Source organism: Gavia stellata, chromosome 17 (assembly GCF_030936135.1).
Source record: "Gavia stellata isolate bGavSte3 chromosome 17, bGavSte3.hap2, whole genome shotgun sequence".
NCBI lineage: Eukaryota > Metazoa > Chordata > Aves > Gaviiformes > Gaviidae > Gavia > Gavia stellata.
This window is the reverse complement of record NC_082610.1, coordinates 17,977,284-18,002,775: the sequence shown is the minus strand read 5'-3', so window position 1 is coordinate 18,002,775 and position 25,492 is coordinate 17,977,284. Positions and strand designations below refer to the sequence as shown.

The following is a 25,492-nucleotide window of genomic DNA, read 5'->3' as shown; positions in this document are numbered from 1 at the left end:
ATCCTGTCCCCATTCCATCCTGCAAGGGGACATTCTTGTACAAGGCATGGCCTTGCAGAGCTCTTTCAGCTGAGGACTGCATCCTTCCGTGCCTTGTTTCTTTTGCCAAGGTGCTGCGTATGCAGCTTTCAGAGCGGGGTCAAAGGCAGGTGCTTATCTGCCAAAGCAATTGCAGTGATGATGGTTCCCAGCGTATTTTTTTTCTCACCAAGTCAACACGTGGTTTGTGTGGGGAAACCTTAGCAGTGTGGTTTTGATTCCCACGTTGTTTCTCTGACTTGTGACAGCGAAGTTAGTCCTCCTCCTTCCCCGCCTCGCTGCAAACATCCACCGCAGCAATGGCACGGGGTGCACAAAGCGTGGCAGCAGGCACGGGGGCTGTGGGCTGGACCCTCAGTTTCAGCCTCCAAGGAGAAGGTGGAGGGGTGCCACAAGAGCTGAAATGCCACCTTTCTCCTCTCCATCATCCACGGTGAAGTGCCTGTTTGGGCCCGGACCATGCCAGCGTTAGTAAACGGGACCGTGAGCTCTGCTCCATTTAAAAACACAGCCTGCACATGGGGCTTAGTCTGGACGGAGCAGCTTCCAGCCGCGGGGCTGGAGGGATCAGCGGGAAAGCGCTGCTCACTGCATGTTTGCCTGTGGTGTGTGAAGGGCAGGAGTTAACAGGTAGGTTGCTGTGCGTGAAGCCGTGCTTCGTGTAAAATAATTGCATTGTCGTCATACATAAACTGGCTTCCAAGAGATTTATCTGACCTGTGTAATTGGGGAAAACGATACCGATGGTGGAAGTGAGAAGCAGACACCTTTAAAACTTAATGCAAAGCAGCTACTGAAGTTAATGTTTTCACCTTCTCAATACGCAGTCCTCCTCTCTCTGCCTGAGATGCTCAAAGGGGCCTGAGCGGCACAGTTCCCGTGAATACTGCTAGCAGAGTATGTCTAATTCCCCTCTCTTTTGCTGAAGTATGCGTTAGTGTGCATGCCTGCCGTGACCCCCTCTAAAACAACAGGCGGGTATGTACAGGCTCGGGGAGATTGTCAGGGCTGCCTGAAAATACAGCGGAAATTCTCCATAATGTTTATTCGGTTGCCTGACTCCGCGGGCAGTATGGCTTGGGACATGCCGCTAGGTAAGAGAGGGTGTTAAAATTATAGCTGTTTCCTGAAGGGATAGTTGAAGAAAAACACATCCAGCGAACTCCAGCGTTGCTGTCCTCCTCCGAGGGCCACCTGATGCCGCTCTCCTCCCCCCGTGCCGTGGGGGTGAGGACGAGCAGGTCCCTTCCTCCGGCCCCCCATGGGGTCCCCCAGCCCGGCCAGTTTGGCGTAACACAGCCAAGCTCTGGCCACCAAGGACACCCCTGGCTGGCAGAACCCCCAAACTAGCTATTTGTGTTTTTCTCTGGCTCGGAGGGCAGCCTGTTCGCTTTGCTTGAGCGTTCACGGTTTGGGTCCTCTGGGGGAGGTGGCTGTCTTCGTTGTGGATCTCTGATGACACCTTTGCGGTGAAGATGCACTGTCATTTCCTCGAGGGAAGAGGAGGAAGGGTGCGAGGTGCTTTCCTCGCGGCTGTGGCAATCAGGCATCCATCCCACTCCGCCCTCAGCAGCAGATAACGGGATGCCCCTCGGTTGCCTTTAAGCTCCATTTCCACCGTCTCCGGCAGCGAGAGGGGCCCGCGGGGCGTGTGAAGGCACAGGGCAGGGTGCAAGGGCCGAGGGGGCAGCTGGCACCCGAGCGAGCGGCCGCTCTGCCGCCGGAGGGGCCATGGGCTCGCCGAGCTCACCGCCGCGCTGCGGCACTCCGCACCGGGAGACACGGGGAAAACACACCGGATAAGGGAACAACCTCTGTCAGCGCTGCTGGGGGGTGGTGTGTCCCCAACCCTTCCGAAATTTACGGGGAGCCCTGGGAAATACCCAAGAGTTGGTCACCAGCAGCCTTATTCTCTGCTCCTCCTTGTTCAAGCAGCTCATCAGCGTCTTAAATCACATAGGGGAGCTTTGCGTATTCCTATAAATCGCCCCCCATCCTAACTGTCAGTATCTTACAGCACGGGCCAGCCCGCTGCTTGTTTTACCTGGCCATTCCCCCCCTTCCCAAGGCTCGTATTTAATCTCTGATCTGCAAGCAGGACACGCAGGCGGGGAGAGCCAGCCCCGATGGCTGCGGGGAGACGTGAGCGCAGGCAGGAGCGGGGTTCAGCCCTGTGGGGCTCTGAAACTCGTCCTCGGTGTTCTCAGCCCGCTGGGCTGTGGCTCGCAGAAGTGGTCAGCCCCGCTCGGAGCTTTTTTCCTGCTTGTTGATAGAGAGGATTTTTCACCTTCCCCCGCTATTGATTTTAAAGGGCTTTTCCTCCCCTGCAAAGCGTGTGTCTTGTTTAAAAAAACATTTAATTCGCTCTTTAATCAACGAGGGAAGACACCAGAGTATTGGTGCCTGACATTTGCGGCTGTATAGGAAAGCGAGCCACGCTCGAGGGCTGTCTGCATCGATGTGGCTAATCCACCACGATGCCACTTGGTAAACCGGCTACCCCGGGGAGATGCTAGCCAGGATGCAGATGGGCTTAGAGGAGCATTATCCTGGCCACTGACCTGTTGGGTGGATCCCATCTCCTTCTTGTGCCTCGGTTTCCTTACTGACTTTTTTTTTTTTTTTGTCTGTTTAAATTACAAGTGCTCACCCTGCCTGGCTATCTGGGGGTTTGTGTGTATATGGAGGAGGGGTCCTGGTCTTTGCAGGCCTTACTGGTGCTGTCCTAGTAATGATAACGGGGGCACAGTGGTTAGAAACCAGAACGGGGCAAATCGGTTAAAGCACGCGTCTCGCGGGAGCTCATCGCGCAGCTGCATCAGCAGCATCACCAAAGCAGACAGAGACCGCTGTGCGTCCACTGAGGCTTGCGAGGAAGCTGGTTTCTAGAGAGTAACTGAGGACTTAAGGATAAAAAAACATGTTCTGAAATCCTGGACCGTTCTCCCCAAAGCTCCTGTTAAAAAGGGAGAGCAGTGACAGGTTATTGACTGTCCTCCGGTTGTGGCAAACCCCGCTTTTTGGTGATCCGTGGTCCGTCACGCAGTCAGTCCTGAAGGTAAACGTCCTGCAGCTCTCACGGCCCCTGAAGGCCACGTCGCTATTGAAGGGGAGGAGGAGGAGGAAGGAAAACTGCAGGTTTGCCAGTACTGCTTGTGCACAGGGAAGACTCTGGCTGCGGTGGGGTTTAAGGCACCGTGTGCTGGTATCTGGTCAGGTGGAGAGAGGGGAGGGAAGCAGGGAGCGACGTGCCAACCAGAATACCCAGCTGAAATTCTTACGCCTGAACTTTCCAGCTAAAAAACCGCTCATCTAGAGCAAAATTTGTATTCAGAGTGAAGCAGCTGTTCCAAGCACCGGTTCCAAACAATTTCAGGGGTAAAAAAGCCTCAGTGAATGCCCGATATAACCCAGTTTTTCACCGAGAGCGATGTGCGGTAGGGCCAGCACAGAGCACAGGCTGTTTGATTTACTCTTCCCAGGTGTATCATTGTAGGCAAGCGTGTAGAGAGTCCTTAATAACACTGCAGCGCACTTCAGCATCTTGGTTTTGCAATGAATCTGCCTCCTGCGCTCTCCCTCATGGAGCAGCACTCCTGAGCAAGGCATCCGTGCGCCGGTGCTCCCCGGGGAGCAGGCGCGGGCAGAGCCGATGTGCTCGGGTGGAGCCGAGGACTCATTCCTCCTTTGGACTGGGATCACTGGCTCGTCTTGGCTTTGTGCGAAGGCAAAAATGTCGCCTGCTTTTAAATAAATTGGGTCAGGGAGGGAGGGGTGCAACCTGATGGATGCAATCTGAAATTTGCTCCCCCCTTCCCCACCCCTGGGCTGTGAAGTCTGGCGGGGAGCTGGCCCCTGCAATGGCCACGGCGGCAACAAAAGCAGCTGGAGCCGAGCAGGGCACAGGTCAGCTCCTTCCCTGGGAGCGCGGGGGTTTGGCAGAGCTGCCGAACCCAGTCTGAGCCAAAGCATCCCTCCCCCGTCCGATGTGGACCCCCTTATCCAAAGGGTAAGCATCAGAAAGGTGAATTAAAAGATACACCCGCCAACAGACAAGACGCTGTTTCTGCGGCTTCTGCCAAGTCTCTCGAAGACAAATTGTTCCTTGCAGCAAGGATGGAAACAAGGTCATTCATAAAAGAGTGATTGATGTCTGGCTGGTGACAGCCCTCCGTGGGGCCACTGCGGCTGCCTCCCGCAAAGGGAGCAGGCAGCAGCCCGCGGCCGGCTCCGAGGAGCTCCAAGGGTCTGGGAGATGGTGAAGCAGCCTCGACCTTTCCGCGTTTCGTATGCAAACGACACATTGCCTTTTTCTTTTTTTCCTCCAAATGTCTTCTAATGTAATTAGAAAGTTGCTCTTCCAAAAACCTTTTGGCTGGGAAGGGAAAAAGCAGCCTATAATTCATTTATAAGATGTTCTCGGAGCCATGTAATTGCTCCGCACTGGCTGGATGGAGGGGGAGCTTCCCGAGGGGCCGCGTCTCAGTATTCCCAGAGAAGCTATGACAGAAATACAGGGAGAGCTGATGCTGGAGGTGAAGGACTGAGATGTAGGGTGGAGCCGAGGAAGGGAAGATGAGAGGGAGGATTTTAATTTGCTGGGGTTTCTGGCCCCAGGGAGATGTCGTAGGTGCTGGAGCTGGTGGGGGAAGGAAGGCAGAGCACGGGGGGAGGAATCTGGGTGGTGCCGCTGGCACGCTGTTGTTCCCACTCTCCGGGTTCATGGTGGGTCCTCTCGATTAAACCCTTACCGGAACAATGTGCAGAAGGGCTTTCACATTGCTATCAGTGCTGGTTTTTTTTCATCTGCCGTAATTTTCTCTTTTTTTCTTGTCTTTGAGCCCAATTTTGGTGAAAACGTTGACTTTGTTATGCTGCTCGTTTTGGGGGGGAAGTTGCTGGAGGAGGTGCAAAATGCAAGTGGTCCTAGTGAGGAGCAACCCAAAATACCCGTGTAACCTCACCTCACCTCCTCGCCCCGCCAATTTGAGCTGTACCTGCAGGGGTTGAACCCCTTGTCACATCGGCGTTTGATCAGACTTTCCTCTCCTTTAGGGTCCCATTTCTCCCGTTATCCCCTTTCAGCTCCTGGCAAGGCAGCAAGTGATCTCACCACCTATACGGCCCGGCAGCTGCCAAAAAAATAAAAGAAAAGGAGAGATCAGCCATACATAATTGAAGGGTTTTTCGTAAGAGCCGTACCAGGGTTTTCCCCAGCGTCTGACAAGAGCCTGGAACAAGGCAGCCCCGAAGGAGTGGGGAAATGCCAACGGCAATCTTGTTCCTGGAGCCAAGCCCCCGGGCAGGGCATCGTCCTGCCGCGAGCAGAGAAACACAGCAGGCAGCAGACGGACAAGAACCAGCAAAAGGCAGTTTATTGGCACGTTCGCCTTCATTTCCAGGATTTAAAGTAGCACATTTTCCTTTCTTGCTGCATACGGAGGTGTTTGGGGCTTTTTTATTTTCTTTTTTGAAACCATACTTTTTAAGCAAAAGTTTTTCGGTAGCAGAATTGGTAGCAGCAATGCTCTTCCTCCTCTCCTTAAGCTTGAGTTTGGTAAACTTTCATGAAAGATCTAATCTTTTTTGAGTGATTTCAGCTATATCTTACTATTAAAACACTCGCAGAAAAAAAAATAGAAACCAAAATAAGCTGCAGTCAGTTGGGGAATTTTCCCCTGCTATGTAACTTTGTCTTGGAAGAGGGACAGTTTCATGGAAAAACTTGTAAGGGCAATAATTTGCAACTGGTGCTTATTCATCATCTTTTGCCATTCCAAGACTAAGCTGTGGATTCATATTTGATGAGCCCATTTGGCCTTCAAATGCTTTATAGGCATTTTTTCCTTCCTTTTTTTTAATTTTTTTTTTTTAATGTGAACAAGGTCCTTTGGTCCAGCTGTCATAACAGGCAAGCACTGTTTACATCAGGGTTGGGGGTTTTTTTTGGATCAGATTTGTTCCAATAAAGAGACAACACATCTGACTTCCAGCTCTGCCAGCCTAGGGAAGAAGACGAAAGTCAGGCCGCCTCCTGCGTCGTTACCGTTCTTGTTTAGACACTTCAGGGTCATTTGCTGGCCTTGATTATATTTCTGTCATCCTTTTGTCTAACTGGGATGGTGCTGATTTAAGGAAGGCGGCTTGGTCGGGCAGCTGCTACCTTGCTAACGGGGTAAAGTCCTGCTCCTTTTCCAGAGCAGGTTGCTCTCCATCCCAGTTACTCTCTTCCTTATGGGCTATTCGTGTGGGTTTTCCCCTCTTTGAAACCGATAGCCGAGTTTTAAACGCGGGGGAGTGAATCCCATGAGTAAGGAGGTGCTACTCTGGGGCACAGTCCTGCTGCAGAAGAGGAGCACACTGTAAATACGATGTTTTTCTCTCCTTTTTTCTTTTGTCCCCAAGGGGAATTTGGGTAGAATAGGTTAATCGCTCCGCAGGAAGCCAGGCGCTTTTTTGGTCAACCCCTTCAAATGACCACACTGTAATTAGAGGGCTCCTGACAGAGAATTGCATTATTATCCATCTAATTTCTTTTAAGTAACCAGCATTATGAGGGATATTACAAGAAGGGGATGTTTAGCTCTGACTTTAACTAAACTTGCTCGAACGAGCATATTAAATGTGTCCCAACGGTGTTTTCAAATGGCAGGTTTTCTCCCCATACTGTAACTGATGGTATTTTTCCTCTTTATCCCCAGGGATTTTTCTGTTTTGCTCTGGCCTTCTGCGGATTGATCCCAGCTGTCTGCTGGAGATACACGCACAGCACGGAGGTAAGCCTCGGCTGCTAGGAAATACCGCCAGCGTCGCGTCAGATGGAGATGTTTTTGTAGCAATGATTTCTCCCGTAAAAGGGACGTCTGGGGGTAATTAAGCCGTCCATGCCGAGGTCTGTCAGATGCATGCTCTGTCACATCCGTCCTTTGCAAGAACGGGGCCGCCTTCATCAGCTGCCTCTCCGATGGGGTCATCCGAAGGGAGAAGCCACAGAAACCCTTGTGCAGGGCAAACGCTTTGTCCTGAAGGCGAAACGAAATGCAAGCCTCGTTTTAAATAGCTTTGGGATTGTTTTTTTGCAGGGGATGTTTTGCTTTGTTTTAAATGAGATGCTTGACTTGTGAAAAGTCATTTCCAGCCGGCTCTAATTCCTGCTAACGTCAGTTGGGAGCCTCTGTTCAAAGGCGGTGGCAGGTTATGACTGCAGGTTGTCTCTGGCAATGGCCAGGAGAAGCACCCAGGAGACGTGTTTATTAACCAGCAGCGGTGGTACAGTAAAAACACTGGTGTGAAAAATGGTGGTTTGGGTCACTGTCACGCTGGACCAAAAAAGAAGATTGTATGAGGTCAAATGTGGCAGAAAGTTGGGTTTTGAATTGTTACCCCAGAGCTCGCTGGTGCTGCGGTAGCTGGATGGTGGTGGGGATGTAAGGTGCTGGGGAGGTCCAGTCGAGGCATGCAAGGTTGCTAAGGGGCAGCCCTGCGCATCGCATCGCTGTGGGTACCCTCACCCTGGGGCTGGGATGCCCCTGGGGCCAGGGTAGCAGGCTGCTGGGGAAAGCAGGAATTGAACTGAATATTTAGTAGCCTAAATAAGTTTAGACTTTTTTTTTAACTCTTTCCTAATCTGATATCATTTGCTTTTTGTATATTTATTCCTTTTCCCATTCAGAGGAATTTGTTGCTGCTTGGTCTTAATTCCCCTTCCTGCATCCCTGCAGTCAACAAAAAAAAAAATAAAATTAAGAGACTTAGGAGTGCAAAAAAATCATCACTTTTTTTTTTTGGAAGTGGAACACTGATATTTTAGGCAAGTATCCGAATTATCTAACAGTAATTCAGATAAGGGTTTGGGACTTGGAGAGATGTTTCATGCAGTGGGTCGGTCCCCGGCTCCATTTCGCTCCTCCCCAGCCCCAGGCGCATGCCACAACCTGCAACGTTCTGGCCAGCAATGAGGATATGAGTGACATGAAACATCATCCTGGTGGATTAGGGTCATGTTGATGCTGCCAGCTCATCTCTTTAGGGTTGCAGAAGTTGGGGGGGGATCGAAGACCGGTGTGGCAGAAGGCTGGCCGTGAGATTTCATCCTGTGCCGGAGGAGCACAACTCCCTCAAAACTCCAGAGACTGAATCCATGCTGGGACTGTGGCAATTGCGCTTCTCGGAGACAAGAAGCCCTGTCCCATAATGGTTCGGTGTCCTGTGCAAAAATTAAAATCCAGTCCTGGAAGCCGAAGTTTAAAGGGCAATGTCAAGGGTAAGGTCCCGCTTCTCTAGAAAGTTTGTCCAGAGCTGCCCAGTGGCCACAGGAGTTGAAAATCCTTTGAAATACGCAGATGGCTGCGCTGGATCGGACCGAAGGTACCCGATCTCAGACAGGCACACCCGCTGTTGGCCGAGGTAGGAGCATAAAAACCCAGCGAGCACAAAGCAATGCTTTTTCAGATGCCAACAGCTTGTGGCTCAGGTGCCCGCTGGTGGCACCCGCTGGCGCCTTTGCCTTTCATGCTGCCAGTGGATTTTTCCTCCGTGAATTTGTCCAGCTGCTTTGGAAACCTTTGGGTGAGCGCTGATGGCACAGCAGCATCTTTTATCTCTACACTTGCCTGGCTGAAGCGGATTCAGTCAGAGCTGAGACATCCATGAAAAAGAGTCTTTCCACAGCCTCTGTATATATATTCCCTGGTTTCAGGCAAAACTATCAAAATTTGCTATACTCACACTAACAATTTAATACGGAAATAACTTTGTTTTCATGACCAACACAGAAGGGAGGCCTTGAGCACTTTCCTCCTTCTTCTGCAGAAGTTTGTAATGAGAGATTGAAACAAAAGCTGTGTTAGTAAAGGAGAAATGGCACCAGAACGCGTGTCTGGTTGGTCGTGTGAAATTGCGTTATCCAAACAGACTATTTAGGTATACTTTTTTAATCCACAAACAGGCAGTAGGGTGTAAAAAGGCTGCAAGAAGAAGTTGTGTATTGCATTAATACAGGGATGTGCCACTGAAAAAAGTATTTTGCTGAAAATATGTAAGGAAAAATTACTTTCTCTCTATGTCTCTTAATCACTACATCTGTTTTTACTTCAAATTATTTTCCTGGTTTTTTGCTTTGAGCGGCCCACCCGTAAATGCACCCATGTGTTATGGTTAGCTGTAGTAGTTGGTTGAGTTTCTTTAAGCAAAACAGTTTCCACTAGGCAAAATGAGGGGGGGTTGTAAAATGTTTCCTTTCTGGGTAAAGAAAACCAGCAGTGTTTCTGACAGCAGAAAAATTAAAATACCATTAGAGATTGCCTGGGGTTTCTCCGCTTCCTAAAATGCAAAGAGAAACAGGGATATAAATGAGGAAAGATTTAATTAGGAATGTCACTTACAAAACGTATGGAAATTCGGGTTTGCTTGCAAGGTAACCTGTCTCACTGGTGAGAGAAATGCAGATGTGAGAGAGAAATGCAGATGTGACTACCCCTCCAGGACAGAAAGACAGACAGTGCAGCGGCACAGAAAACTGAATGAAGCAGGGGAAAGACTCCTGAAGACTCATTATAGAGCCGTTTGTTTGTCTGGATTTCTCAAAGTAAAGAGCAAAATTAAAGCAGGTGTCCTCCCCGAGCCTACTGCGTGTCAGCCCGCTCAGAAATAGTCCATTGCAGCAATACGGGGGAAAAAAACCCCAACTCAGCCAAATTGACGTGTGTCTTGTAAGCCTGATGGGATGTACACAGCTACCAAAAAAAGAAGAGAATTTGGAGATGTAAAACTGAATATGGATGAACATGCCCATTACATGTGCCTGAACCAGTGCCTCTGAGAGCATCCAGGGGCTGCTGCCCCCCCGCTCACGCCTAAAACAAAAATTTGCATTGTTCCCATGCAAAATACGTTGACTTTCCCAGTGAAAAGCCCGACAGAAAATCAGCCTGTTCAGTTTGGAAATGCCCGCTGGGAGCTGGTGCCAGTAGATCCCATCCTCTCCCTCCCCACGGGCGAGGTGCCGAACGCCAGCAGCGCTGAAAGCGGAGCCCTCCCCTCCCTCTGCAAGCCAGGAGCTGGGAGGTCCCTCCTGCACCAAACCATGGCAGATGCTCTCAGTGGTTTACTCCTCTTGATCAAAAAATCAAATAAAATAAAAAACCTAAATTTCCTTCGTAAAGCAGACCCTTCTTACAGAAAATAATCTAAAATGGAAAAGCCCAATTTTCAGCTGAAAAATTGTTTTGATGGTTATTTTCAAGAGGCGGTGGATGGAAATGTCATTTGAACGTGATGAAAGCAAGATGCCCTCTTTGCCTTTGTGACTCCTTTAGAGACCTGTTTACAGTACTTCTGACAGAGAAGCTATGCAGGACAGGAGAAAAAGAAGAGTTATTTGTAAATATTCAATATTCTCAGACATATGGGTGCTGTAAACAAAATGTGAATCTTCTCATTTCCCATTCTTTTCTGCTTTTGTGACCTTCTGTAGCTCCTGAACAAATTCTTTCAGACAGATGCCATGTGTTTTAATTTCAAGTTACCGGCATCCCAGATAGACTCAGTGTCACCTGTCTTTATTCTTAAAATAACATCTACCAGACATGCAAAAATCATGAATCTGAGGTTTATCATGCTTTACTCTAAAAGGTTGATCCTTCTGTTCGGCATTGTAATTATTCCTGCTCTATTGACCCTTCCATGTGGCCAATGAATGGGCTTTGTGAGGTCCAGGCCTCCTCCGTACTGTCTTCACAGGCTGCTTTGCATCCGTCTGTCTGCATTAAAGTACTTTTAATGAGAAACTAATAAACTACTCATCCCCAAAGTATGTTTGCTTGGTAGGTTCTGCAAAGAAAGGGGTGAGCAAAATGGGGAAGAACGAATAAGTCAGAGTAACATCCCAGATCCTCTCCCTGTCTTGCCAGTGTGTATAACTCAGCCTTTCTGTTCGGGTCTAACCCCAGTTTACGAAGAAACACTTTGCCTTGTAGCCAGCGGCGCCGACAGAGAAGGTGCTGCTGTCACTTGCAGAGGTGTGAAAACGTCTCTGGGCAGGCCAGCTGCTCGGAGGAAAATCTGGAATGAAAGTATTTGTGATCTGGAGGTTGTTGAAGGACCTTTTCTCCTGCTGGCTGTAGTGCTGAGCCCTTCATGTTTCAGTATTTTCTCATTCGGCTTCTTCCTGAGCCCCATCCTCACCTGCTGCGCCCCACACTCCTCCTTCACCTCTGTCCCGTCACGCTCTCAAGCCCACGGCTCCAGAAACACCCCAGCCCAGCCTCCAAGCCCCTCTGAAACTCTCCTGTGCTTTTCTGCCTGACCCAAATCACTTGAGAGAGTTGGGCCCTTTCCATGTCCGACCCAGCGCAGACAAGGGTCTCCGCAGGGTGAGGAGCACGTTTGGTTGCCCTCCCCGTGGGCCATCTGGCCAAAACGTGGCCTTGGTGGGAAATGTCATCTTGGTAGGAAAGCGTCACAAACCCGTCTGAGGATCAATGCCGGCGGTGCAATCGGAGAGAATGAGAGAATGATGTACGAGAGAGGGCAGGGAGGATGACCTCTGCACGAGCACCTTTGATGCAACAGCTGTGGTGACCATGGAAATGATGAGGTTTTCCGTGGTTTTCAGGCACGTTAGGAAGTCCTGATTCCTGAAGCCAAAGAGCTGAGTCTCGTTTTCCAAAGTTATTTTTATGGCAGCTCCTTGCCACAAACCGCTGCCTGTTTAGGTGAGGTCTTTTAGTCATTCCCAGCGCAGCCCGATGCAGCTGGGACCTGGGGTGCGGAGAAGGACGTGGGAGAGACTTATGCCACATCTGGCACAGCTGGTGGGGAAGGCTGCTTCTGCCTCCTCCTCCTCCTCCCCAGCGTTCCTTCTCTCCTCACCCATTAACTGCTGCTTTAAAAACCTCCCTGCAGAGGCTGGAGGAAAGAGTAGCCTTGCAGCTGCGGTATTAAAGACTTTTGGTACCCTTGCCAGCCAACACAAAAACAGGTTTGGGGTTCTGTTCTGGGCCCCACTGTGAAAGAGGCCGAGGGAGTGTCAATGTCACGTCATCTTCTGCTGTTGCCCTTCTCTGCAGCAGCTTAGAAAATCCTTCCAGCAGCCCTGCGACGCCGGTCAGGGTGGCAGGGTGAACCTGCAAAAATGAAATTACTGCAATGTGAAAGGAGGTTTGCAACAGAATGAGCTTTTTAATTACAGAGATCTGTTGGCAGGTAAACGTTAGCTTAAAACCGATTCAATTACCATTTCCCAACTCAGGGGAAAATTTGAAACCTAAGCACTGGTGCAAATAGTTGCCCACACTTCTGGCATAAAGGCCCGATTTCCCGCGTCCTTTGGAAGAAGAGGTCGCTTGGCTTTGCACTGGCTGCAATATCGCAAGCTCTTAATTTTAAATGGTCTCTCAAGTGGCTGGGTGAGTTCAAAAGGAGGTTTCACCGGTGGCTTTTGGCTCCGCACGTGTAGAAGAGCATTAGCCTCTCTGCGTTGCACGGCATGTACTCGGAGAATAAACATGAGGATTTAGCTTTTTATGGCGTGGGGAACACAAACCACCCGCACACACTCTGGTTCTCCTCCAGTCTTGCTCTGCTTGAAACTTCCCTCAGAGGAACTTGTTTGCTCTCCCCTCCTCACGCTGGGAAGGAGAGACAGAGTCTTTCACGCTTTGTGAGTGAGGAAGGTGGTATCTTTTGAGGTGGTGACTTTCTAACAGGTCCTGGGGTGCAAAGCTGGGATTAGCAGTTGCAGCTGTTAAATAACGAGCATTGCAACACCTGGGGCTCATTCTTGAAAAGAGCAGCTTCCCCGCTCCCTTCCCCGCACATGAGATCAGCTCTGGTCTCCTGTCTGCGGCTTTTCCTCCAACCAGTGCCTTTGCAATGCCAGACGCAGCTTCGCCGGGGTCCCCGGGAGGCGAATCCTGTCTTTGCGTGCCCAAAACCAGCACCTGCGTTGCTTGTTTCTGCAGGTATGCAAGGAGTGAGCCAGCGCTTCCCAGGTAATTTCTTAAGCGGGATCGTAGAGGTCCTTCTAGTGGCAAACGGAGTCCGTGGTTTTTCCAGGGTGCGTTTGTTTCTGTCGCTGCCGCTAGCGGCGTGTGTTGGGGCGAACCCTCACCAGGACCAGTCCCTCTCTTCTGAAGGCAGTGCTTAAAGGCGTGCTTAAGTCCTAGAGATGTTCATGGGACTTAAACACGAGCTGAAGGTGTGTTCAGGTGCTTTCTGAAACCAGACCCGAAGCGTACACGTAGTTTCCTTTTGTTTTCCAATTCAGTGGGGCTGGATCAGGATTGTAGCCGCTCCCGGGGGTCGTTCAAGAGCATTTTCAAAAAGCAGTGATTTGACTGCCAAACCACTGCGAATAATCTGATGTCCCCCTTGTTCTTGCTGTTCTTCTGCCAGGCACAATCACTTGAAAGTAAGCACTGAGCTTTTCCCAGTCTCTGAAGTCTATGGAAAAAACAAAAAAGGGGAAAGACACACACACACACACACACCCCGCCCCGCTTTTCCTTGGCGTCTTTAAATATCGTGACTCTTTCCTAGCGTTTATGTTCTCATCTCAGGATAACAGCCCGTTCCCCGCAGCGAGACTCTGCTGTCCTTTGTCTGACGTGCCACGCAGGCATTCGCACTCACCGGTTTTATATTTTATTGCTGCCCTGATGCTGAACACGCGCGGCCCCGTTTCTGCCGCTTCCCGTGGCAGAGAGTTAACTGGAGCTCCCGTCTCCAGCAGCGTCAGCTGTGGTACCCGAGGCCACTCGGATGGTCGCTGTCACCATGGCACATCCACCCTTCCCGTGGCTGTTGGATGCCCACGGCAGCGGGGCAGCCACTGCCAGCTCGGAGGTGACAGTGCTGCCCTGGGGCTAGCTCTATTGCTGATACAACTATTTTTAAGCTAAAACTGTTTTCAGTGTTTTTCAGTACTTTCTGTTAGGAGGGAGTCTTGCCTGGCAGCAGTTTCAAGTACTACGGGTGAGAGAGGGGGGATGACTGAGATAATTTCACCACGATGTTGGGGGGTTCATAAATTGCTGGGTCACGCGTCTGAATGACGGGAACACAAAGGATCGGTGTGGGCACTTGGCAGCATGTTGGGTTTGCAGTTCTGTTATAAAATGGACTGAAATACTTAAGAGTTTGTTTTTAAAAAAAAACAACAAAACACCAAAACCCCAAGAGGACCTTGATACATTGAGGCTGGTGTTACTCGCAAGGGATGCAGCCCCAGATCTGGAGGATTTAGGGGGGGGAAAAATAACCCCAACTTGTTGGTGTTGGTGAACTGCTTGCCTGGGTTTTCTGTGCTTCCCTGTAAAGCATCTGGTGCTCTGCCAGTCCCAAAGCGATGCTCCTGGCTGCACCCGAGTAGCACAGCGGTGGCCTCGGGGGTTTATGGCTTGGTTAAATGTGATGTGCTGTCCCGCTGGCTGAGCGGGCTGTATAGTGCCCATACAGCTAGGCTTTTGCTGTTGTTTTGGGGCATGGAGATGGGAAATGAGGAGGAGGTGAGCAGTGTAACAGCTCAGCACTTTCTCCTGTTTTAAATGTTTTGTGCAAGGACCTGATGGAAGCGCTGGGATCAGAGAGAAACAGCTTTGTAAGGCTTCGCTTTTCCTGAATTTTTTTGTTCCATGATGATTTTTGTTCTCTCTCCTCTGTATTTGCTCAGTGATGGACCAAAAGATGGTCAGGGGTTGCCTGGTCCTCTTCCAATACCAGAAAGTGGGGGAAGTGCATGAGTTTTTTTTAAAAAAAAAAAAGTGTGTGTATGTATGTGTATATAATTTATATATACTGGAAAGAAAAGGTGAAAGCCATTTAGCCAAAAGCCTCATCTGGATCTCGCTCTTCTCGCATCAGTGGTCCCCAGTGACCGCCAGCACTCAGGGGGAGCAGCACCTCCTTATCCCGTGCAATTTTCCACGTGGGGCCTCAAAGGCCGCTTTGGTTTGCAGCGCTGGCCGGATTTTGTCAGCTGGGATGGATTGGCTTTAGGAAAGCTGGAGAGGAGGGGAGCTGACATGCTATTAAGGAAATATAAAGCTGCAGCAAGTTGTAATGACTGTGTTAGATGTAGCGATGAAGGCCCGGTTGTGCACGGGGTGGGGGGAGCCCATCTCACCACGTACTCGATCCACGTGGTGGGAGTTGTTCTGCAACCTGGCTGAAGCACCCGGAGCAGTTTTCCCTCCTCCCTTTCACTGCAGTTGCATCGTTGCTTTATCCAAACCCAAGCAGTTGCATCTGCCCCCCGCTCCTTTCTGGCGGGCTGTGAACATTGCATTTCTGTGCGCCGGGAAGGAATGGGAAGACAGAGATAGGGAAATACAGAAGTGTTTTTATTACTGGGGCCAGAAAGGCTTTCAAGTGGGTCAGCCACTTCATTCCAGTTTCACATCTTAAGTGACTAACTTGCAGTTTATAGATAAGCGAGGGAGTCTGCGGTAGCTGCGGCTGAAGGGATATTTTGGAGTGGTGCTACTGAGTACGTCCCTCTGGGTGACGCTGAAAGAACATGAAGCGCTGAGTTTGTGGTTTCTTCTGAGGTTGTGGCGCATGTGGTCTATTTGGTACCTCAAAGGCACGAAGAGCCACAGGAGAGGAGGATCCTCCCGCTTGCCATGCTTGCCTTCCTCCTCTGCCACGTCAAGAGCGTTCCTGTTAAGCAGAAAGGAGAGAGGTGGGCTTGTCTTTGAGACAATCCTGATGCCTCCTTTCACTACGTTCTCCCTGAGCTCCGGCTCTTCAGGGAGATTTTTGGCTGACGACCGTTGCAAAGACGGCTCACTGAGTAGGTCTTGGACTGTTCTCCTTGGTACGAGTCTGCATGAGGTTTCCAACGTACGTCGAAGCGACTAGCTGAGGTTGCCTAGGCACGGGTATTCGCTGGCAGCGGGAGGGGGATTCATTGACACCTCTGGCTTGCCAAGGGATCAGGAACTGAAGGCTGACCTCCTTGTCTGAGCTTTCTATTACAGGTTAAAATTATCCTTGATAAATAACACAAGTCAAAAATGTCAGTTTTCCTCTTGAAGGAGGTAAGATGAAAATTTGCTTTAGTTTCTAATAGCCAGGGGCAAGAACATTAATGGCTTAGAGTAATTGCCTTCCTGCACTTATAAATTCTGCTTCTTGGGAGATAAAGGATTTAGAGGATGATAAACAATCTCAAAATTCCTTCTTTATTTTACTTCAAGTGAAAAATGTTACTCTGTTGAGTCAGCTGGAGTCAGCCGCATCAATCTCAGTGGGTGATTTTCCATTTGTTGTATCCAACAACCCATCGATACCATCCCTAAATGAATGTTTCATTAAGGAATGCAGACAGAAATGGGAGGCAGCAGTTATTTGACTAATTTAGAGCTGGAACATTTCACCCAACATCTTCCAGGAAAAGAATGACTGTAAGGTGTGACCTCCATATCACTTAACTTGGAGATTTTTCTTAAGCCAAATCCCAGCTGATGCTTCATCTTCAGCTCTCGGTGTTTTTTACTGACGAGCATCGCAGGCACAGTCTCCTTCCAAGGGAGAGCTTCGTCCGGAAATGCTCCTCCAGTGGTGGGTCACAGCATGTCACTAGGAACAGGAAAATCCACTTGACCATAATGATGCTAATGTGTGGCGGGAGTGTAAGACCTTTCGAAAAGAAGCCCAGAAAGGCCTGTTCTTCTCCAGCTCTATTGGTCCATTGCATGCTAACTACTGTCTGAGTTAAGGGATAGGGCACAGCTGTGGTTTTCTTTTTCTTAATGCATGTTATTAACACTATCAGCATAACCACTCAAACTCAAAAGGCATCCTGTTGCTTAACCCTGAGAGAAAGCACCCTGATTATTTTTCTTTTTTTTCCTCCACCACCTGGTGTAAGAAACAGAAAAAGAAAATTACTTTGAGGCAATGGACTGAAAGTTGCCCGTCAGTGGAGTGTGTGACGGGAATCCGTTGAGGATGGCACAAAGCAGTGCTGCAGTCTTAGCTCTTCCCTGTGATATGTCCCAGATCAAAGGAAAATACAGGGATGAACTCGGCATCTGCTGGATAAAATAACGTTGCAAATAAAGATAGGTTGTGAAACCACCTGGTGACTTTGTCTCAGACTTTCAGGTTTTATTTTTTACATCATTACGCATGCATGAGTTAGCATGCCATTTTGGGCTGGATAGACACTGCCACGTGTGACCGGTGCTTCAGAGCTCGGCTGCAGCTCTGAGTGTAAACATAACCCCATCCCAGGCCGAGAAGTTGCTAAGATGATGGTTCGTTAGTGCAATCTTTTTTTGCTCTTGTATGTCTCCTTGTTAAAGCAGACCTCTCATATGCTCTGTGGCACCATCTCCTGCACAGAAGGCAACAGCCAGTGATAAATACTGAGATTTAGTACTTTATACCTACCTCTGAAATATTTAAATGAGAAAGCTCTCTGCAGTAATCTTTGAAAACAGACCACCACGTTGTGTGAAGACCGCAATTTTCCCCTCCAAAATCAAATGATCCTAGAAAAAAAAATCAGAAAACTGATGTGGAGGAACTACAGTCAATTCACTCTTTAAAAAATGATTTTGTAGTTTGGTATTCCCTTACCAGGACCTGAATAGCGTATTCAGATAATAACTGGATATAAATGCTAGGTATAATGGCTGGATAGAAATGCTGAGAACGACTAATCAGCAAATTGTACTCTTAGGCTTGCCCAGACACACATTCTGAAAGGAAATTACTGCTATAAAACACTTCACACTTAATCCTTTTTGCTTTCAGTTCTTGGAGGCTGCTTGACAAAATGAAAAAAAAAAAAATCAGTAAATAACTGAGAAGCCAGCTCACAAGCAAGCTGCGAAACAGGGTGCAATTGAAGTCTTTAGCAGTCATTAGGTACCTGGAGATTACCCTCATCGCCATCATGCAGTTAGGCTGGCTGTGAAATGGTGACTGCTTATGGTTGCTTCCCTTATTGTTTCCAACTGTTGGAATAATTTTCTGCTGTAGATTTGTTACGGCAATCTTGTTCCTTCAGTTCTTTCCTAGCTGCTCTTTTCCTTCAAACAGCCCTAGTCTCAATGTCTAATGTCATTGCGTGGTACCTAAAAATAATGAAGGTGCAAACGTGCGCCACTGCATCGGGCAGGACCTCTCCTGGTCAAACCGATCCTCTCGTGGTTTCACGCAGCCGGCAGGAAGGTGCCAGTCCGGCAGCTGCCGCAGGCTATGGGGCAGCGCCCGGCAGCTGCCCACATCTGGGCAGCTCACCTGCCCTCCTCCCAGGTTGCCTAGTGCAGCACGACCACCTGAGAAGCCGCTGAGGAGGACATCAGCTGGGCCCTGCGGCTGATTATTGGGACAAAACACTAACGAGCGTTGACTTTCCTGCAGAGCGAATTGGTTCTGGTGGCGTGGTCAGAGCCTGCTCTAGGGAGCCCGTGACGGTCTTTGCAGGTGAAACATCACGGGACAAAGTCTCATCTTAACCTTGGTTGAAGTTGAATACAGTTGTAAAGTAAGCAGCCAGATCCGGCCCAGAACTCGCTGCGGTCAAAGGAGCATTTTTGCCAGTTTTTGTGAGGGTTTGGGGAATGTGCCCAGGCAAGGCAGAGGGCTTAAAATTACCTGGCCCAGTGTTCAGCAGACCTTTAATGTTGAACTGCTGGATTGCTTTCAACCCTTGAACCCTTGCTTGAACCTAGCAACTTGCTTGAACACCTTTTTTATCTTTCTTTTTTTTCTTAAGTCATCAAAATTTAGGCCTTTTGGAGGGAAGCTCAGCATCCTGAGCCTAATGGTAAATATGAAAAGGCAAAAATTGCACGTGTAGCACCGTTACCTTACCAAGAGCCATATGTATGTTGTTGCAACACAAGATAGTTCTTATTCCTGCATCTTAGACTGGCACTGGGATATTCAAAAGGTAACAATCTCTTGGGTTAAGAAGCCGGCTGCTCTGTTCTTCCTTCCTTCCTCGGCAACATGAGGCCACAAGAGGAGGTCAAAAGGTTATTCTTTTTTCATTATTCTTAATGCAATTCTTCAGTGGAAATGGATGCTCTTTTTATTGAATCCATTTATTTATTTGCTGCTGCTGGAAAGCTATTTCATGGCCCACAAGAAGTTAGAAAAGCTTGGTTGTTTTCTGTTTTATTGGGGTTTAAGGTTTGCTCAGGGGAAGGATGGTGTACACATCTGCTAGAGATCTTGTCTTAGTGCTGCGCCCATCCCACTCGATGCCCTCTGATAAAGGGGGGTGACAAAATGAGCACCCTTCCTCCTCACCTGTGTGGGACAGCTCAGCGTCGTGCACCTTGCTACGGAGGATTTTTTCCTTGGCTCAGAATATCTGTGCCCTGGCTGTCATCAGACCTCTCATTAAAGCTGGGTCACTCCCGCCTCACCTACCGCTTGCTCGGTGATGGAGCGCCCAGGGGGGGACAGCAGCTTTGCCGCAGATAAATGTGGAGAACCCCCCCAAGCCCCTCCGCTTCTATGCCATGTTGATAGCCGTGGAAAATCTTCCAATGTGAGCCTTTAAACTCTATTCCTGGTGGCAGGGAGCCGAGTTGGATACAAGTAATCTTCCCGACCTCCCTCTCTCCCCTCCCTGGTTATCAGCCTCCGTTAGTTGCTTGCATTTTGGACAGCCAGGCGAGGCAGAGCAATATTGCAGTGATGGCTGTAATCACCTCGAATGACCCCGGTTTCACCCCCAAGCACACGACGTTGGGGCTTTTTTTCCCCTAGAGTAATTTCCAAGCACAGCCCCTTAAGACCGAGTTGAAAAGCCTCGCTGAGAGATGGCTCCGCTCCCGGTGCGCCCGTCCCTCCCCGCGCGGCCACCCGCCCCGTCTGTCTCGCCGATGGATTTTTTTCCTCCTGAAAGCCCAGCGCTGCCTGCAGGCCTGCTCGGATCCGCGCTGGTGAGGAAGCGAGGGAAAACGAAAGGAAGAAATAAGGTTTTGACTCTGGGTGCTGAAGGCGATTGCCATATTTTTTCCCTTTGAAACCCGAGCAGGAGTTGGCTGGGATCTGTCAAGCTGCGAGTTCTCACACATTTGGTAAATATTTAGGGTCTGATTCACCACTGAATCACTCTGTTGTTTTTTTGGCTCTATTTGGAGGAACTCCTCCGTCACTGGGATAATGTCAGTCATCTGAGATCCTCTCACCTTTTTATTTGAGCCTCTTGCAGTCACGTCTGCCCGTCCTCACAGTCATCGGGGCAGGGAGACGGTGTCATCCCTGCCTGGCAGAAGGACCTGGAGGCACGCTGGTCGCCGGCACCAGACTTCTCCTCTGACCCTAAATCCAAAACTGGCCAAAAGCTCCAGCCATCAGCTGCTGAGACCCTGGCATGATGCCGAAAGGTCTGCGCGTAGCAGAAGGTGGTACACGTGCTGTGTCGCAGCCTCTCGCGTGGGACTCGCGGTGCTGTAGGTGCCCTTTGGCGCGTGGTGGGTCGCACACCAGCTCCTGCTGCGGCACGGTGGTCGTCTAATAGCTGCACTGCTTGTCTCGCTATACCTGGGAGACCTTCTGGGGGGATGCGAGGGGAGCGTATTTCCCTCCAGAGACAACCGCAGTCAGTGGTTTCCACGTACAGATCTCTGCTTTCACCGCAGGTAGAAGACAGCATGATGGATGTTTACGATCTTGTTTACGAGGAGGTGAGGAGGAACGCCTCCAGCTTCAGGAGGCACGAGCTGACTGCCATCCACGAAGCAGTAAGTTGTCTTTCAACCTTAGCAGAAAACCTTGCCTTGGGGTATCTTCCCGCTGGGTTCACCAGGTTGGGGCCGACACCAGTGCTCTGCCTCGTGGATGCTGCAATGCTGTTTTCTCTCAGGAACGGAGTCCTCCAGCCTGCTGGGAAGTCTGCTCCTCCCTTCCTACTCTTCCTTTCCTGGGTTTGACCCAGCAGATTATCGACAGGAGGAAAGGGCCACCTACCTGAGCATTGCTCTGGTGCGAGATCTTCAAAGCTTCCGCACTGTAGCTGATATATATAGATATAGATATAGATATATATAGATATAAAAATAAATATTGTGAAATATATAAATATATATAAAATAATATTGCCTGTCTCAGCAGGCCCTCTGCCGTGCTCCCTATCTGTGCTACAAGAAAGTGGATGTACACCTCTCTGGTGTTCCCACTCAGGTAGAGCCAGAGGGGGAATTCCACCCTGTCCAGCAGAGGTATTTGGAGTTGGTTATTTCTGTTTACCCTTGAGCCTCTGGCTGAGGAGTACTGGAGGCTACGTGGCCTCTTGCAATGCTGGAGGCTGCTAGCAAGCTCCCCAAAACCACCACCCAGGGTGCTGCTGGCGCAGGGGACTTCTCTGTAGCTCAGTAGGTGGGCAAGGGTGGTTGTCCGGAGCACGGGGAGGATGCTTGCCCTCGAAACCACAGATGATGAGTGAGGATGTCCCCTGCGATGAGAAACTCCCGAGTCCCCGCTGAGTAAAGGAGATGCCGTCTCCCCATGCAGGAGGGCCTGTTTGGGTAGCGAGTTCATGGCACGCAGCAGGGCTGGACGGGAAGGTCAGCTCCGCTCGCCTGTTTCCAGACACCTCCCATGCAACTCCCGTTATCCTTCTGTGTTTTCTTAAACCATCGTACCAAGTACTTTCCAAAGCTGCTTTCATCCGTGCTTCTCAAAACGCAGAAAAGGGCAGATGTTTCTCATTGCAGCAATGGTGGTGGCCCTCGGAGCCACGACCAGGCGTGGCGGTGCTTGCTCCGCAGGGCTGTGAGCTGCACACCCAGAGTCCCCCTTGGCAAGGAGAACCAGGCACAATACCCAGCTTCATCAGTTGCTTATTTTAGCCACGTTAAGTGATGGAGAAACAGTCCTTCTATTCCTTTTTTTTCCTTCTGCTAGAGCTCCAACCTGGCTGGTTCACCCTGGCTATAGGAAACTAGCTCCACAGTGGGTGTTGCTGGGGACCCCCCAGCCTATAACAAGTACTGGAAACATGAGTCTGAGCATCCCTGGGTTTTCCAGAGCTGGTGTGACCATGGAGGGAGGGCTTGGCCCCAGCCCCAGGCAGCAGTCCTGGAGGAGCATGGGCAAGTTTGGGGCCAGATCCATCCACCTCCTCTGAGTTTAACCTCCATTGCTGCAGTTGTCGATTGCACACCTACGTGCTCCTTGCAGCCCTGGCTGTATGGCCCTGCCCGGGGCAGCAGGGAGGAAGGGTGGCCCATCGCCGGCACCGCCTGCCGCAGCAGCTGGCGGTGAGGGGGGAGCCCCGGCGGGCGGCTGGCAGACCTCTCCCTCTCTTCCAGTTCCTGTGCTGCGGGAAGGCATCTCCGTTTGGGGACACGGCCGACATCGAGCGCAAGACGTGCCCCTCCGGCCAGGTGGGCGATGCGGGACAGGTAAGGGAAAGGTTTCTTCCACCCCACCGTGGGGTTGTGGCACTACTCGCTAGGTGTTAACCAGTGAGGTTTTAACAAGAATTGTGGCTTTTTCATGGTTTGGGGTTGCTATGGGTTGGGGTTGGTTTTGTTGGGGTTTTGTTGTTTCTATAAGGAGGCGTCTCACCCGCTGGAGGAGCCCCGCTGGATCAGCAGGTCTGAGACCTGCAGATGCGGTTTCCTTCGCAACTCTAGAAAGCCTTCGAAATGCTTGTGCGTGCAGCCTGTCGCTTCCCTCCAGCTTCCCCCTCATCTCCTGCCTCTGCAGAGGGTGTGAGGTATCACAGCCGTGTGTCTGAGCTGAAAAAAACTGTTGGACTTTTCCACGTGACGCTGGTTTCTGAGGCTTAAAAAGTGTCCCACTAACAGCAAATGTGGAGTGTGCTGTAATTCCTTTTTCCCAGGGCATTAAATAGGTATTAAAATGAGAAAGTCATGAAGCAGGATGATGATGCTCAGCAGTAGCTTTATCAAGTACACTTCATTCCTCCTCTTTGAAGTATCTCAGTGAGGTTGATGGAGAAGCCACCAGTATTAGACTTCCTCTGCACTGAAGCCACAGCGTAGACTTCACACTCTCTGAGCAAATCTATTGTACGATTATTTTTCTTCCACTGGAGCAGCCAAATCAGCTGAAGTAGCTAAAGCCGCCAGCAAAGATATGTACGTTGTCCCTAGGAAAAACAAAACCATGTTGCTACAGCTGTACAAAAACATTGTTGTTAGGCGAAGATGTCAAGCACTAACAGGACGCTGTGATGCACACGCACGCGTCGGCTCGCGGGGCATTAAGGCTAACGTATGTTAACGCCTTGCAAAACTGAGCTGGTCATTAGTACCTTTGGGGAATGTATTTAGCATTACGGTGTGCTCTGCTCTTCTGTCTTGTCATTTCCCTCCTTCCATTTTCCAGTGGGTGGAAAGAAAAACGCTTGTGCATCACCACACTTACCTGTGCGCACACGCATCCCCCGCAATCCGAAACACATCACACCAAGAAAATTGTAGGCCTGTTGTAATAACAGAAAATATACTGCAGGTGTTTGTCTTCCCAGGTTGCAGCAAGCAGCAGAAGAAAGGAGAGCTGCCCACGGAGCAGCCCAGCTGTGCAGTGCGCAGCCCCCTCTTGCCTCCCGTTCTCTCTAGGGTTGTGGCACTTGCTGCTGGGGGGACGAAGCCCCCCACCGAGCTGCTGCTGTGCTGCAAGGGGTGTCTCTCTCCTCCCAGGACTGCCTGCGAGAGATCCAGGGCTTCCTGAAGAAGCACATGGACTTCGTCTCCATGCTCCTGGGCATCACCGTCGGCTTCACGGTAGCTATGTCTGTTCCTTCGCGTTTTGGCCCCAAGAGGCAGGCTCCGGCGGGGAAAGCGTATCCTAAATTACCCCCCAGAAGCGAGGATTTGGGGTGATTTTGGAGACCGGCAGCAGAGAAACAAGCGGTGGTGGATTCCACCGTGGAAATTGGGAAAGTGCCAGGACCTGTCTTGGCCAGGCTGATGGATGGAGGGGTTTTCCTGCAGGAATAGGCTCACTGCACGGTTTTGCTGCCCAAACTAAGCATGGCAACTGGGAGCGGGGAGCAGCAGGAGCGGGGAGCAGCAGCACTTCCATTTCATCCACCCAGGCTCGCCTGCGCGTCCTTTCCTGCAAGCGAGAGGCCGTGTCACCTGGCGCAGGGCTTGTGGATCAGGTCGAAAGCCGGCAGCAGCTGTGGAAAAGGAGATGCAGTAAAAGCTCCATGTTTTGGGAAACTTGCTGCCTCTCCTTGCCCGGCGCTCATTCAGCATGAGAAGTCGCTTTGTGCAGCCGGAGCTGGAAGGTCTTGAAAGCTACGGAGCACCAGCAGTGGAGCTGGTGAGCTGCGCAGAAAGGGAAGGTCTCATCCTATTAATGACCACTAACGAACCCAGTAAGGTGCATCTCGGGCAGTGGGTGGGTGACATACGGGCTCGTAAGGAGCAGGCTGTGAAGGACAGGAGCAGAGCGTGTTGCCTGGGCTTCCAGACGCCGTCTTTAAAGGAGGATCTTGCAGAGGAGGGGTAGGATCATCTTCAGAGGATGGCTTGGGTAGAAAGGGTCTGTACTGAATTTGAGAGTCTTATTTGGAGGAGGAGAAAAGAAAAAATGAAATGCTGCGAGAGGAGCGTGTCCTTCAGCGGTGAGGGGGCTCGGTGGCTGCGTGGAGACGGTCCCTTCGGAGCTGGAGAGCACCGCTAATTGAAACAAGCCTGCTCGTATGCCCACCCACTGCTTGGCAGAGCTTTATCACCGTAATTACCTCTACACGAGGGCCCTGCACGTGTGGTGAGGCGTGCCAGAAAAGAGTACAGGCCAGGAGACTCGTTTCTTAACCATGAAGGGAGGTTTGGTTTGCTGCGGTATCTCCGTGCTGCTCCCCAGCTGGGGCGACCTTTCCTGGCTGGATGTGTATTTGGAGATGGCTTTACTGCTTGTGTCCGCCTTGGCACAATTATGGGTTAGAGGAGTCTTCTCCATCTAAATAAAACCCAGAGGAACAAATGCTTTTGTGTTTTATACTGGTGGTAGTAAATTAGGAAAACCATCAGGCATTGCTATGGAGCTATAAATGGGAACTCATGTGTGAATATTTGGTGTTGCTTTCTAATTTTTCTTAGGTAGAGGAGGAACTTCACTGCAGCTATATTCAGACAAAAGCGGGAGCGTTTTTATTATATATATCTTTTTTCACCGCTTGATGCCATAGCCAGATAAGGCGGCTGTCTTTTGAAGCGCGTGCTAGAGGAGACCTCGCTGCACGGCTCGCTATTGTGATGGCAGGATGCAAAGGAAGCGTATGACAAGAGCTATAGCTCCTCTGATGTCACTGTCCCTCGGCCAACAATGCACACACGTCCCCAGATCAAGCAGCAAGCAAAGGCACTTGCACGTTAAGGCAGACTTTTAGGAAAGAGCATGTTGTTACTGCCCTCGTTATCCTTCCCACAGCAGCCTTACCTTTTGATACGTTGCCTCTGTAAATCCTGATGTGTGATATACCGGGCAGAATATCACAATA

The 25,492-nt window shown here is 50.2% G+C and overlaps 1 protein-coding gene across 1 annotated transcript in view; it reads left to right on the top strand.

Moving 5' to 3' along the window:
• Nucleotides 1-25,492, top strand: part of TSPAN32 (tetraspanin 32) — a 29,945-nt gene that overhangs the window by 3,830 nt on the left and 623 nt on the right. The window contains exons 4-7 of the mRNA XM_059826047.1: nt 6,741-6,815; nt 20,652-20,753; nt 22,323-22,415; nt 23,682-23,765. Of these exons, the coding sequence (XP_059682030.1) occupies nt 6,741-6,815; nt 20,652-20,753; nt 22,323-22,415; nt 23,682-23,765 (354 nt within the window). The remainder of the gene's footprint in view (nt 1-6,740; nt 6,816-20,651; nt 20,754-22,322; nt 22,416-23,681; nt 23,766-25,492) is intronic.